This window comes from Lacerta agilis, chromosome 10, assembly GCF_009819535.1.
Source record: "Lacerta agilis isolate rLacAgi1 chromosome 10, rLacAgi1.pri, whole genome shotgun sequence".
NCBI classification, from domain to species: Eukaryota; Metazoa; Chordata; class Lepidosauria; order Squamata; family Lacertidae; genus Lacerta; species Lacerta agilis.
Window position 1 is genome coordinate 63885729 of NC_046321.1, and position 15601 is coordinate 63901329.

Genomic DNA, 15601 nt, shown 5'->3' on the forward strand with positions numbered 1-15601 from the left:
AATTCTAGTGTTGAAGGGCAGGGGTGGGGTGGGACGTGTCTCTCCATGCCATGTCTAATTTTATTAACTTGCATCACGGTGCCTCATCTTTCCTCTCCACTAAAAAGTCCCAAATGCTGCAACCTTTCTTCGGAGGGGAGTTGCTCCATCTCCTTGATCATTTGAGTTGCCCTTTTCTGAACCCTGTTCAACTCTACAATATCCTTTTTCAGATGAGGAGACGACTCAAAACGTGGTCACACCATAGATTTGTATAATGGCACTTTGGTATCAGCATTTAATTTTTGATTCCTTTTCCAATGATTCCTAGCATGAAATTTGCCACTGTGCTCTCTATTATGGCCCATGGTCTTGTTTCTGGTCCATCACTGCCAGTTTACACCCCATCAGTGTATATGTGAAATTAATATTTTTTTGCCCCAACATGCATAACTTTGCGCTTGTTTACGTTAAATTAACATTTTACCACCAATTCACTTGAGTTGAAGAGCTCTTCACAATTTCTTTTAAATGACCCTGAACAATTCCATGACACCAGCAAACTTGGCTACCTCAGTGCTCACTCCCAACTCTAGATTGTTGGAAAAGCACAGGTTCCAGTACCAATCCTTGTGGGGCTCCACTTTCTACTCTCCATTTGGAGAACTCTCCATTTTTTCCTACTCTTTGCTTCCTGCAACTTAACCAATTCCTGAACATAAGAGCATCACTTGTGCTTGGCCAGGATTTGGGCAGTTGTAGAGAGAGAAGCTTCTTTCCTATAGGAATTGTGGTTCTTCTTGGATTAGCGTTCTTCAGAATGTTGCTTATCACAATGGTTTCGATATCATTTTTCTTAAACAGCAAATTATCAGGAACTTATTAAAACTGACATAATTGTGATTTATTAACATGAATTAAAATGCCCAACCAGTGCTGCAATGTGACAGTATATTAAAAAAAAATTAAAGTTCATATACTGTACTACTTCCACAAAGATCACACGCTTTTGCAAAAGACTCGTATGTACAATACTATATCAAATGAGAAGCATTAAGCAGTTTTACACGCAAAGGAAACAGTATTTACAGCACTTGTCAGAGACATTAGAAACAATCTATACATTAAATTACAATGTCTGCAAAGAACTGTTGAAATAAGAGCCATGTCCACACCAAACTATAAAAATCTGTATTGCATCTTCTATCTATATGCACACAAAAACTGTTTGACAGATGGAAAACCTGTTAGTGCCATCACTTAGCTGTGTACTTTAATTACATATGTATAAAAAGTAAATATAGAAAACATTCACTAAATGAATTTAACTGCAACAATAAAATTTAAAGTTACGCAGCATCAAATCTACTGCCAGAACGAACAGCTGGAATGTTCACATACAAAATAAAAAATGCCTAATACTGGCTCAAGGGCACAGTTTCAGGAATTTTTAAAAGCAAAAATGGAAAGAATACAATGAGAGTGCGCGCACTGGTGTTTGCTTTTATACAAAGTATCATGTACAAGCTTTAAAAAGTACCTTCAACAGGTACATATGAAATATACAGTTTTTTACAGAACATTTTTAAAATGTTTAGAAGCAAGGGGTCCATTTTAATGCCATCCTGACCCATGGTAATTGTTTTGAAAAGTTGGTGGCACCTGTGCTCTGTGAATAGGTATTTGCCCAGGCACCGGAGATGCCTGCTGAGGTCCTTGCACACCGTGAGGAAGGGATACAGAGCCAGGATGAGGACAGAACCCGGAAGCGGTAGGTGTTGGAATACTGCTTGGTCCTTGAGGCTGGAGGTGGGGACCCTGACCTTGGAGTGGGCAGTGAGGTCCCGTCCCAGCAGGCTGATGCTGAGGTCCAGGTCCCAAAGGTGTATGATGAGGCTGCGAGGGGTAGGAAGTGACTGTTGAGTGAGCGCCAGAGGGGAAAAGTGGGGGGCCCTGGTGGGACGCATGGTGCAATCCTTGCGCCGATGCCGTGTGGTGCCCAGAGCCTAAAACGGTGGCAGGTGGCGGGGGTGGTGGAGGAGGCGGAGCCGAATTGACTACGTGCTGGTGTTGTGCTTGCAAACCTTGGTGGCCTGTGGTGGGGTGAGTCGGATGATGGTGAGGAAGGGGGCCAGGCGGCGGCGGAGGTGGCGGCAGATGGTGACCGGCAGCTTGAGAATGGATGTGTGACCCCGGAGCCACGGCGACCGCGTGCACGGGGCCCACGACATGGGCCACGGCATGCTGCTGATGAGAACTTTGCTGCTGCTGCACAAGATGGGGTCCTGGAGCAGGTGGCGGTGGTGGGGGCGGCGGAGGAGCCCCGACAGCTGGAGTCTGGTGGTGAATACTGGGGTTCTGAGATGGCAAAAAATGCCCACTGGTTACATGGTGCCCTGAAACGGGCTGCTGGCATGTTGTGCCCGCAAGTGCTTGGTTTGGTCCAGAGGGAAACACAGTTTGTTGGGGTGGTATGCTACTTTTTAACTGACTGTAATTTTGAAAGTTTCCTGAGGGGGCTTGCTGGTTTTGATAATAAGTAGAGGAAGGGGGCGGAGGCGGGGGAGGAGGCGGGGCACTGGCGTTCAAATTTTGTTGGTGGAACTGGCTGTAAGAGACCGAAGAGGTTTGGGGAAACAGCGTTCCGCTGGGTTGCTGCTGGGTGCCGGGCTGAAGGCTTTGCGTCGCCGCATAGAAACTTCTGTGAGCGTCTCTTTGAGGCGTTCCCACTTGAGGTGACGGAGGATGATGAGGTCTGCATGGCGATCCCAATTGTTGCGAAGGGGGCTTTGGCGAAAGGTAGCCGTGTTGAACAGGGGTGTGGGGAGTAGAGGGTTTGGGAGGGTTCTCTACCTGGGGCGAAGGGGGACAGTGCAGCTTCAACGGTGCAGAAGGCAGCTTTTGCGAGAGTTGATCTGCTGCGCTGCGCGAATGGGGCTGGGACTGGTGGTTTTTTGAAAGTGCTTCGGCGTTATTTGCCAGCGGTTTCTGTGGCTGGTCAGGTTTGGGGTGAGTTGTGTTCTCTGCCTCTGGAGCATCTGCTCTAGTCTCCCACTGGGCATCCTGTTTTGTGGGTGTTTTCCCAAGCGATGGGGCAGGAGCTACAGGACTTGGTGAAGAAGTCTACATTAAGGAAAAAGAAAAACAAGCATGTAACTTCAGTTTAAAGCACACCCATATCCTTATTTTCAGAGCTATGGTCGCAATGCAGGCTTGTTCAACTAGTGAGCTTTACTGGGTTCAGTGCAACACTTCTTACTCCTGAGGATAGCAGACAAACACAAACTTTGAAATCAAATTTGAAAGAAAAATGGGAGTTTGTGGTGCTTAATATAAATAGCAGCAGAAGCAAGTGACTATCTGGCTTGTAAACAATATTGTGTAGTTACTCACTGGATTAGCTACTGTTCCTCCTTTAGATGTGCATCAATGAGACAGATGGATAAAGAGTCACTTTTAAGCTTTTAAATGCTTATATTAATTAATTAATTACGCAATTCACAAACATGGATTCTTGCCAGCATCTGGCACTGAGTTTATCTGCATCCAGGCAAAATTCAGAACATCAGTTTTAAGCTATAGTGACCAGGAAAGAAGCAGGGGCATTCACTAATGTGAAAATATTTTGTATAGTTACCTTGCTCACTTTTAAAGGACTCTTGCAAGCCTTCAGAGAAGTATCTGGGGACGGACATTCACTTGTGGGCTCAGGATTTTCAGGATCTGCAATAAGAGTTACTTTAAGTCTATAGACAGAAGCATACAATGGTCATGAAGATGTTTGACTGGATGGATTAAACTTTCAGTTTTGAATTTTAAAAATCAAGCTTGAAGCATTCTTAGTAAAATGAGATGAATATGATTATGAATACAAGATCAGATGGTGACCAGTAATTACAACATTTCTTCCTGCTCAATCAGAAGCAGACCAAACACAACCACAAAATTGCTCAAAGTTCAAAGAAGCACTTTCAGGGTCAACCAAATGTTTTCTTACCAGAGTCCTTGTCTTTCCTATGATCACTAAGAAGCAAAGCTCGCTGATAACTTCGTTCCCTCACTTGCTCCACTGAAGTTGAAGCAGTCCTTCAAAACAAAAATGAATGAAGTCTTAGTTTGCTGGATAATGTTTTACTGGGGGGGGAAATGTATCTCCCTACTGCTCAGGAGAACACTTAGTTGCATGGTACACGTCGTGCGGATTCGAACTGCCGACCTTCCGACTGCCAAGCCCAAGAGGTTCATTGGTTTAGACCACAGCGCCACCTACATCTGTTATTTTACTCTTCATCTCTCAGCAAATCGATGGGAACTAAGGAACCTAGTTATGACTGGTGCTTTAAGGGGCAAAGGTCATAGCAAGCACTTCCCATACAAGCACGGCATGTGTTCTGCCTAATTCTAATACACAAATTGTATGTTAGATGGCCCCCACAGTGCTCAAACCCTTAAAGGCTGATGCATCCATTTCTTATGGTAGCAGAAGGGCACCTTGTTAAGTTTTAATCAGTCTGAAATTTCACCACCCTATTTTGAGAATCTGAACACTCGCGTTACTCAAAAGTCCTCTTTTTCTTTGTAATAGCCCTCAATTTAACAGCAAGTTGTTTAGAAGGAGCTTACCACTGAACTTCTGGGTCGTTCTTCTCGCTTGAAGCTTCTTTTGATGAAGAGGAGTTTTCTGTTTCTTCTGAAGTGGTGCTATAATCGGCGGCTGGCAATGGTAAAGGGAGGCTAGCCGTGTGCTCCCGCTCAACTGGCTCCCCGTTCTCGCTGCTGTTATACCCGTCAGCAGAACCGCCATTGTTTCCTCCACCAGCAGAGTGTGGCGATATGGTTAGAAGGGGAAAGCTTTCTGCCTTGGAGCCACTTTTTCTGGCTTCTCGTTGCCTCTTGCGGTATTCTAGAAGTGACACCTATGGAAAAAGTGGAAGGAACAGTTGCAGGATGTCTCAACTCAAACTGTTTTGACAGTTCCCCCAGATTTCTTTCTAGGCTGTTATAAAAGTGGAGTTTGCACAATCTTTAAGAGAAAATTCAACATAGAATCTGGTTGCAAAGTGGCTGGCATTAGTTTTGAGGATAACTCTTTTGCAAAAATGAATCTAAAATTGGAATGAGTAAGAGAATGGGCATGTTTGCACATAACAATGACCAGACTTTTGATTTATTGTGGCTAGCTTGCAATTTAGGAAGCAACAATCTGTGGTCCTTAGTTCAGACATAGCGTGAACCCAAGGCTTCCTGGTTGTTTATCTTGCTTGTGCCTAGCGAGGAGTGAAAAAGGAAGAAGAGAAGAAGAGTTTGGATTTGATATCCCGCTTTTCACTACCCGAAGGAGTCTCAAAGCGGCTAACATTCTCCTTTCCCTTCCTCCCCCACAACAAACACTCTGTGAGGTGAGTGGGGCTGAGAGACTTCAGAGAAGTGTGACTAGCCCAAGGTCACCCAGCAGCTGCATGTGGAGGAGGGGAGACGCGAACCCGGTTCCCCAGATTACGAGTCTATGGCTCTTAACCACTACACCATACTGGAGCAACAAGGCAGTGTGCACCAGTATGCACCTCATCCCTGGCAAACCAGAAAGTGCAGGCAACTGACGGGCTAGTTGCTAGCTCTGTTCCACAAATACTTGTGTGTGAGTTTGCATGGTGATGGTAAGAGGTTAATTCTGTAACCGTTCTTCCACTTCCACTGGTGCAACCAGAAAAACATATTTGGCTGCATTTTACTTTTATAACACAATGCTCCAGTACGAGGCACCAAACACTCCTTCTGTGGGCTGAAGAGGACTTCCACAAGTCAAAGTGCACCCTTTTGATCCAACCTAATGACCTGCAGCAATCGTAATAAAATAATTTTGGGATACTGCATACTGGACTTCCTACATTAGAACAAACTGTGAAGTATAACTACTGAAAATGTCATTTTACAGTCTGAGCAATTCCTCTAGTTTCAGATTAACTGAGGCAGTAACAGTTTTCAGAATTGCATCATAACTATTTGGTTTGTCTGTCTTAAAATATTTGCCCCAGCATTAATGGCTAAACTTTCTGCTAAAAATGAACTTTCCACTTGTGTTTCATTTTTATCAGGACACCAGTTTAGCTACAGGAAGGCAGTGCTACCATTGCTCGCTTCCTACTGCAGCTTCCTTTGCCACCATTCCAGAGGGTTTTCAGGCCCTCATTAGCTTTTTGCCGGGCTATAGCATGAAGGGGGAGGTTGGAAAACCCTGTTCCAAAAGTGGAACACTCTGCTCATAGAATTGAGGATCAAAGCCACTGCCTTTATATTAATACCATAATCATACTACACCTCTGGCAAATCCCAGAATGGCTTACAGGAGGTCACCTATCCAAGGCACCTGCTAAGCTTCGACAATGCTGCAATTATGAGATGATTCTAGACCATTCACTACTAAATTTCATGTCAATGGGAGATGTTTTGATCAAAAGGTTATTTTTAATCAACTATTTTAAAAGCATTCTAGGTTCCGTATCTGCAACAGTTACGCATTGTACAAAGAATTTCCTCTAAGCTAAAGAAAATCAAGTCTCCTCAAAACTAGTAAATACAGACTATAAATTTTATTTTTGTTCTCAAAGCTGAACAAACACTAAATGGCGTGATCTAGACAAACGTAGGCATCCTTAACATTAATTTGATAACTTAGAACTTTAAATGCTCAACTTAAAATACTAAGGCTGCAATCATAAACCCATTTGAGAATGTCTTCTATAGTAAATAAAAGCACTTTATCTAATTTTGTCTTGGCAGAAAAGGTACAGATATAAAAAAAAATGAAAGTGTGAATTTATACTTAAAGGTTGTAACCTTTTTCTTTTGTGGAGGATTCTGGGGTGTGCAATTTCCATCCATCAAGCTGTCAGTACTGACAGTTCTTCCAAAGCCAGCTGCAAGTCCATCTTCAGAAGTACAAAAAACAGGTGTTTCCATGAACATGCCACCTCTGGCATCATCTGGAATCAGGCACTTTGATTCGTTTATTCGGAATCCACCTCCTACCTCCAGCTGGTGTGAAGGAGTTAAGTCCCTCAGATTGGAATTCATTGAGAAATTTACACCTGTCCTGTCGGGACTCTTTACCCAAGTCGGATAAACTGTTCCCCGTCCACAGTGAGCAGTTTCCAGCTGGCTGCTAGCATCAGTCCTATCATGGCAGGGGTTGTCCAGAGTTTTATGCAGTGCACTTTGCTCAATTGCTTCAAGTCCCAACTGGAGGTCGGAGGCCGTTTCATTTTCTCCGGAGCATTGCCTGGCGCCATCAGTCCTATTTCTTGGACTGGAATATCCAATAGTCTTTATTTCTTGCAGGCACATTTCTGTTAGATTGGAATTTCTGAAAGGGTTGAGTGCTAGCATTGCTGCTGCTGACCGTTCATATCCCTGCACACGGGGGGGGGGGGGAGAGGAGAGAGAGAAGCAATTAAATGTAACACACAATGTCTGAGAAAAGTAAATGAAAATGTGTGATGTAAGATTTAATGTTTTATTTTGTTTTGCGTTTGGAAATTTAATAAAGGTTTAAAATATTAAAAAATAAATAAAATTTAAAAAAAAGAAAATGATACCCCCGTATGAACCTAGATGAATATTATTTCATTGACGGCTCCATTGAAGTATTTTTTAATCTACCTATTTATTTATAAAATCCTAACGTGCCATCCATTTTTTTGTAATTGTGCCTTTAACACAGATGTGGCCCATATATGGAAGGTATGTCAATTCATAAAAAAAAAAAATTGGAACTGAATACTAGTGTAGATTACAGGACTTACAGAAATGAGACCCTGTAGTAATTCTGGGATATTTGGAAAATAGGGGTTTAAGACAGGAGATTGAACTGTTTATGCCAATGAACATTGTGGGATGGAGATGTTTATCAATACTGAGGAAGGGTTTAATGGATCTGGGTTATTTAGTTTGGCTATGATGGTGGGTTTATCAAGATGCATTTTTTCATGTTCTACGCAACACTAATGCTTTTTGTAATAAGTTTGTCAGCAAAATGCAAGAAAAAATAATTTTGTAATACTGGGAAACTGAAGAAGCTGCCTTATACCAAGCTAGATTATTGCTCTGCATTGTCTACACTCAATGGCAGTGACTCTCCAGGGTTTCAGATAGAACTCTTCCTGTCTTGCATAGAGATGCCAGTGATTAAACACAGGACCTTTTGTGCTCTGCTTCCAATTCTTCCCCAAACAATTATTAGCAGGTGTTCATAGCTGGGAGGAACATTTGCAAAACACATATAAGCCTTTCCCAGTAACTTCTTACAGTTCTCCTTACCTCTTGATTATACGTTCGCCTCTTAACTTCTGGGGAACTTTCAGGTGAGGAAATATTCTGCATTAAAAAAAATTAAGCATGGAAGTTTTATTTTAACGCAAATCACAAATGAAAGCATCTCATTTTTTAAACAACATCTAAACTACTTTATTTCATTCTGCCTCCCTTGAATATATGCTAAGAGTTAAAACTTCTCTGAATTTTGTCTAATCCCCTTCTAAAGACTGAATTGGTAGCCATTACCACACGTCCCACCATTTGCTAAGCTAGTCATTATTAAAAAACAAACAAACAAAACCTTTCAATGCAAGTTGATTGATCAGGTAAGAGTATAGAATATACAAAAGCTCACCTCAAAGTGCATTGCATTTCCATGTACACATGGAATCACTGGCGTAACAGGTGAGTAAATGGGCTTATAACCATTCCTACAGGTTTCATCATCTGCTTTTATTCTAGGAGGAGTTGCAAATAGCAATGGATCTGAGGCAGAGAGATCAGCATGGGTTGGTGTGGCATATGGAGAAGGAATAGGTGTAGATGTTTCCGAATAGGCAGAATCCGACAGCTGATAGACTCTTCGTTTTTTTAACGGTGTTGTGAGGTCTGCATGTTACGAAGGCAAACAAAAAACAACAATTGATGCTTTCTCGTTAAGCCATCAAGATTAGGTTCCATCAATAAACCATTTTTGTCCAACCCCCTGCAATGCAGTAATCTCAACTAAAGCATCCATGAGTCCATGTGCACATTTGGAAACCTAGGAAACTGACTGCCTAGTCACAAAATATAGCCACTTGCCTAAGAAACCTTGAGTACAATATAGAGATTCGACATGAGTCTCAATTGCCAAACCAGGTATCTGCCCCCACAAAAAAACTCATTCCACAGAAGGAAAACTAGCTATGCTTGGAGAAACACATATACCCAAGTCTACCTCCTCCCACCACCCCACCAAATGCAGAACAGGCAAAACATTCCTAGTCCATCCCTAAAACATTAATGGCTGGCTATAAATCAATACATCAGTTTCCAGATGCTTCACTCTGTTCTTCCAATTTCCACAAAGAATGCCTTTCAGAACACATGGAGCTCAGAGGTATTCTAAGGAAAAGAAGGAAAGAGGAAACCCAGCCAGATGGGTGGGGTATAAATAATAAATTATTATATTATTATAATAACTAGAGGCCTGTAATTTACTTTCCCACAAGCCCAGTTCTCCACAAGGTGGTGGTGGTGAGGTAAATAGATCCTAGCTTGAGAGAAAGGCATATATGTCAGATTTCATGAACTGATCGTGATAGCACTATATCTCAGGGCAGCGCTCTTCTATTTAATCTTGGTCACACACAGAGGGTACAGGGTGTTCTGTTGGTGGAAGCAATTGAACTTTCAAGCAAAGTGTGAATATATTCTCCAGCAGGAAAGATGCCACTAACCATAAACATTTAGTACAAAAGTAAGTAGAGAGAAGTGGCTGCCCAACAAAAACCCTTACCTGATAAAGAACAACTGTCATTTAATAACAAGGGACTTCTACTTTCACCATTGACAGTGGGACTTCTAGATCTTTCATGAGATGGTGAATTAAACCTATCTACAGCTGTTGTGTTTTCTTCTTCCAGAGCTTGCTTCAACCAACGCTGGGGGGAGAAAAGAATATAATTAAACTCTAGTCCGTGGGTGCCAAGTGAGATCCGTAATAATTATTGATTTAAATCATTTCCAGGCCATGTGCAATTTTTTTAAAAAAAACTCACTAGCCTGTTTTACAAAATAATGTAAGACATGACACAGCGTAAACTTTTAAGAGGGGAACAAAAAGTGGACCAAGTTGTTATTTAACAAGTCATGGAAAATAAGGTCTTTATTTGATGACCAAATGAATAGGTAAAGGTAAAGGGACCCCTGACCATTAGGTCAAGTAGTGTCCGACTTTGTGGTTGCGGCGCTCATCTTGCGTTACTGGCCGAGGGAGCTGGCGAACAGCTTCTGGGTCATGTGGCCAGCATGACTAAGCTGCTTCTGGTGAACCAGAGCAGTGCATGGAAACGCCATTTACCTTCCAGCCAGAGCTGTACCTATTTATCTACTTGCACTTTGACGTGCTTTTGAACTGCTAGGTGGGCAGGAGCTGGGACCGAGCAATGGGAGCTCACCCCGTTGCAGGGATTCAAAGTGCTGACCTTCTCATCAGCAAGCCCTAGGCTCTGTGGTTTAACCCACAGCGCCACCCGCGTCCCTTAATTTTTATATTATATTAATATAATTTTATATTTAATATTATATAATTTTATATTAAATATTAATGAATAGGTAGCAGTATGCAAAAGCCTTTCACCAGTAGCCACCCACCTTATCTAGTCTGTAGATACTTTACAAGATTTAAAAATTAGCTATTTGTCTTAATATCAAAAGGAGGAAAAACAAAAAGGAAACACTACCTTCTTGCAAGAGCCAATGTTTTCCACAGGTTCTTTTCTGCGCCTCTTTTCCGAAAGGAATGGCGATGTAAAACGAATATAGTGCTTAGGAGTAGTATATACATGTGGGCTGTAAGTGAGACCGGGCAAAGAATTCAGCTGTGTAGCCAAAACCTCAGGATCTGTCGTTATACGCAGGGTCCTTTCTGAAAGGCTGTCCGTCGGTTTTCCTGTCTTCTCATTCTTCTCACTTAACCACTCACTCACCAAGTGCTAAACAGAAAAGGGGAAAGTCAACATAGCCCTTCCACTGAAGGTACGTTATCAACTGCACATTAAGACCATGTTCAGTACTAAGAGAGTGTGCAAATACTAACGTGACTAATGAAGCTGTAACTGCACACAGATACACTGTTAATAGGTTCACTGGTAATCTAAGTACCGGTAACTGACCAGGTTTGCACAATCAGGTTAATGGCTTCTAAACAAGCAAGTTTGTAAGCCACTTTAAACCCATGGCTTTGCATCATAGCTTGTTTGAAAGCCATTAATCTTAATTCCTGATCAAATGGGGAAACTGGGGCTTCTTGGCTTGTTTCTCTGCTCACAGGAAGGAATTGTGAGCAGGTGCAGAGCTCATGCATATTCTGGCTTATTAAACCAGTATTTAATTGTGTAGACATGGCCGCTGTGTCAAGGTAAAATATACTGAGCTGATTTGCTGTCAAATCCTAGAAAGTGGTAAATTTGTGGTAAAATGCTACTGTTTAAAAGTTTTAGCCAGCGAGGCTGATGTCAGCTTTTTTGCTAACACTACCGAGAGACAACATGCATTCTTAAACTAAGTGGTGTGTGTACTACAAGCATCAGTAATTGTTTTTAATTTACTCGTTCGTAGGTTTTTCTGTCTAAATGCATGCAGGGTGGCGTGGTGTTCTTGTACAATAGCCTCCCCTTACAGTTTTTTTTCTAACGGGTGTCACCATTTTACTACACACAAGCCCTGCCATTCTTTGCTCACTGAGGTAACAACCTAAAACACTCTTAATTCAGTGAGACTTATTTCTGTGTAAATGTGAACAAGATTGGACTGTTTAAGCCAGATCAAGCGGCCTGTCCTTTCTTGAAGTTCCAATAAATTTCCTTATCTTAAGAAAAGTTTGAATTTTAAAATGGAACTTTCCTGGAGCCAGTGTTCCTGCTGTTCAGGTGGCGGCAGTGACCAGGAATAGACCACTCTTTCAATTTATCCAGTTACTCAAGCCTTGTTAATATCCACATTGGGCTACTGCGACATGCTCTCTGTATGCAGGTGCTGTTTTAAACATCAGAAACGTATTTCCCAGTTTTTACTCCAGGCTCTAGAACTCTCTCGAGAAGCCTGCCTGTTTCTCTCTGGTCTTCTGATGAAAGCCCCCTCTTAATTGAGAGGGCCTCTGGTGCTATGGCAGAATCATTACCTATTATTTACTGGTGATATTGCATCATTTAATGTTGCTATGCTGTTGTGCTGCATTCACTTCCTTTTGTTATTGTTAGTTGCCTTGGGTATTTTACACAGAAAGGCAGGATAAAAATAAAAATATTACCAACAATAAATAAAAGTCCTATTTCTTTCCCCCACCCCATCTACAGTTGGTGGCATGCACACAAAGAATATGCCCGGCCATTATAGGGAATGGGAGACATACCTCACAAATTTGTGTCCAGCCCTTCCCATCCTTCTGGTCAAGGAATGTGAGCTGCAAGGAATGTGTTCCCTGAATGAATTGAGAAGGGAGAGGCTGGACTGGGATATAGGCTTCCCGGAATGCTCAGGTATGCTGAACATCCATGCATATGTACCACAGAGGAAGAGGGAAACCAGACTACTATAGAAACCCCTCCATAGATGCTCTGCATGCACTGAACTGGAGCAATCCCTAAGTTAAAAGATGGCCACAAACTTTCATTTCCCTTTTTAGGATTTTGTTTCTACTTAGTGGAAAAGTAGCACTGAAAAACAATGACTACTGGACTGGCTCTATTTCTGTGAAACCTAGCAGCAACTGAAAGCAAACCCAACCCAAGAAAACTACTGACTGTTAGCAATGCCATGGCCTACGGTTTCACAGAAAAAGCCTAACATGAACTCTTTCAATATCTTCATAGGGATGCCTATGCTGTGTTTTCTCTCTCAGTGGAAGGCAAACTCCAGACCTAGGAGTCCTCACAGGAGATGCATCCTATAGGACAAAATAAGAGATGTCAACTGTTCCTGCTTCCAGACAGACACTCAAATCATGACGTTTGCCCCTTAAGGTGCAATAACTCAGTGTTGTTATCCTCCCTACCCTGAAAGTCATTGCATTGACTTCTCCTAGATAGGAGGGTAACTCCTGGGAGGTATGAGGAAGCATGGAGACCTTTTAGCCTCCCCTTCATTTCTGACTTCAAAAATGTAGTCAGCATTCCCTACCCAAAATCATTGGAGATGGAGGAATAGTCCCACCACCCAGAGGTCTTCACTGATGTTTCTTTGGCCTTTGTGCAGACCTACCTTAACATATTTTGTTGCTTTTTTGAGGTCTTCCCAATGTCTTGCACCTCTCCCTATTTACCCATCTCATGATGGCATTCTGGTGTCTTGGATGGGGGGTGGGGGCCTCCCTCCTGTTAACAGGGGTCCCTGATCCTTACCCAAGGTTTCCTACCAGAGACTCAGTCTCATCTTTTGCCTTCTAGTATCCAGGTTCCTCCCTATTTTTCCTAGGGGAAGCGAGTGTACAAGAGGAAGAAAGCATGCTTGCCTTCTTTAAATAACACATCTCAGAACCATACAAGGTCTTCTTGTGGTACCCCTGCATTACTGCACCTGCTCAAACAAGAAACCATTGCCACTCCCTCCTCCTCATCCCAAAACAGGGCTGACAACCAGTATATTCCTGCTTAAATGCTACTCTGAGCTCCTTTGCAAAGAACATCACAGTAGACATTTAATACACAAATGAAAGTATCAGTTTAAGCTAAGAAGTACATTTACCTTTTTTGTTTTAGGATATTTAGTAGGGCATTTGTTAAGTGCTGGGGGTTCTGGTTCAGGAACTATTTCAGCAACAGTTGTCTCCGTTTCAGGCTCAGCTGAAAGTGCAGTGTTTTCAGGCTCATTGTGCTGTGAACTAACTTCCACATCAGGAGAGGATGGTTGAATATCTGAACACATGCTAACAGTTCTGTGCCTTCTCCGCTGCTGTCCGATATGAGTTCTGCTCCGAGAGAAACTTTTCCTCTGTTTTGTCCTATTGACTTTGGCAGGGGTTGGCTTAGTGGCAGTTTCCTCTTTTGCTGGTTCCTTGTAAAATGCATGAAACACCAACGTCAGATAAACTGCATACCTTGTATAGCTAGAAAGAATAACCGCTATGTAATTTTTCCAATAGTAAGTACATATTTGAAAGTGATTTTTAATGTGATTTCCCCCTATCCCAAAATATTCATTTTCAGCAATGGATGAGGCAACTTTGGTATCACATAATGACAGTCTTCTTTTAACAATATGGAAATTGTTCCAAGGAGCATCTCAGAAGTCTTGAGTTTTATAAGGGATTTTGAAGGCACTCTTTTGGGTCACCACAAAGCCTTGATGATGTGAAAGAAAGCTGCACGGTAACTTATAGCAACAAAGTGTTGCCCAAATCACATAAACAGAAAAGCTTAATCTTTCAAGCCAGCTTAAACTTAATAAAGATATATGTCACTTACCTGTACAAATTCTGTTTCATTGATGATCTGCGTTTCCTTGCATTCAGGTTTAATTTCCGTTTTAGCTGTACTGATTCTTTCCAAAGCCTGCTCTCTTCTTTTTTCTCTTTTTTCTAGCCTGGCAAAAGCTTGAAGAATGGCTTCCATTTTCCGTTCTTCTCTGGTCTGAAGAATTAAACAACACTAATTTTTAAGTAATGTATGCCAAAGATAAAATAAAAGTACATAAAACTTAGCCATGTTCAAACTGTTTCTGCACAATGGCCAAAACAAGTTACAGGATCAGCAATATCATTATATACTAGCTTATATACTGATGTCTGACACTCAGGCACGGCACTGTGGTTTTTTTTTTTTTAACTTGGAACAAAAGAAAAGAAATTAGGTACGCCAATAAACAGTTATGTATTAGTACAAGCACCATATTTACTCATAAATTTCAGTCAATTCCTTATAAGGTACAGAGAGAAGAATATTAACTAGAATTAAAATACAATAAGCTTATTAACATTTTTAACAGAATAAGATGTAATGAAAGTATATGACGTACATTTTCTGTGCAAGTCTATATGAAAAATTCTACTGTTTTAAAATTACACCCAATTTTAAATCAATATTGCTATCTTCCCGTTTGAACCTGTGTTGAAATGAAAAAGCATCTTTCCATGATTTTTTTTTAAAAAATACACCTATTTATAATTTACAGTTAACAAAGTGTAATTTTGCTGCTCGTCAAATTCTGCTGAGTGTTACCAGAGCCTGTACAGACAGTCAACATTAATCTGTGATGGTGGGATACTGGGGTTTAGATGTCTTAGAGCATGAGAAATGCATTCATTTTAACCTGCTAAGCAACGTTTTCACATGTTAGTAAGGCATAATGTGCCCAGTCAAAATGCCAACTTCTATTGTTCCTCAAAATGGTAAAAAGTAATGCATGATGATAAGGAGCATTTTAGTGCACTGGCTGTTCTCTACTGATGTGTAAAAATAAAATTTGTTCCAGAAAAACCTTATCATCCCAATTTCTATTTAAGTGTCATCTAATATGACAAAGCATTCCATTTTTTTATCCATTATATTAACTTTACCATTTTTATAGTAGTCTTAAGAATGAACAATATTATTCAAACTATTATTTG

General features: G+C 41.4%; 1 protein-coding gene across 13 annotated transcripts in view; it reads right to left on the reverse strand.

Annotated features, from left to right (window-relative positions):
- Positions 1-858: 858 nt before the first annotated feature.
- Positions 859-15601, reverse strand: part of KMT2E (lysine methyltransferase 2E (inactive)) — a 61708-nt gene continuing 46965 nt past the window's right edge. For 10 of the 13 annotated variants that reach the window (XM_033162163.1, XM_033162169.1, XM_033162168.1 and 7 more), the window contains 12 exons: positions 14460-14624; positions 13741-14049; positions 12410-12478; positions 10740-10991; positions 9794-9938; positions 8648-8901; positions 8296-8352; positions 6817-7389; positions 4603-4895; positions 3977-4065; positions 3617-3702; positions 859-3102 (listed from right to left, as the gene is read on the reverse strand). In XM_033162163.1, coding sequence (XP_033018054.1) covers positions 1594-3102; positions 3617-3702; positions 3977-4065; positions 4603-4895; positions 6817-7389; positions 8296-8352; positions 8648-8901; positions 9794-9938; positions 10740-10991; positions 12410-12478; positions 13741-14049; positions 14460-14624 — 3801 coding nt within the window. In that variant the 3' untranslated portion in view covers positions 859-1593. Of the gene's footprint in view, positions 3103-3616; positions 3703-3976; positions 4066-4602; positions 4896-6802; positions 7390-8295; positions 8353-8647; positions 8902-9793; positions 9939-10739; positions 10992-12409; positions 12479-13740; positions 14050-14459; positions 14625-15601 lie in introns of those variants that run through there. The other 3 variants (XM_033162170.1, XM_033162171.1, XM_033162176.1) reach the window with 3 other exon arrangements.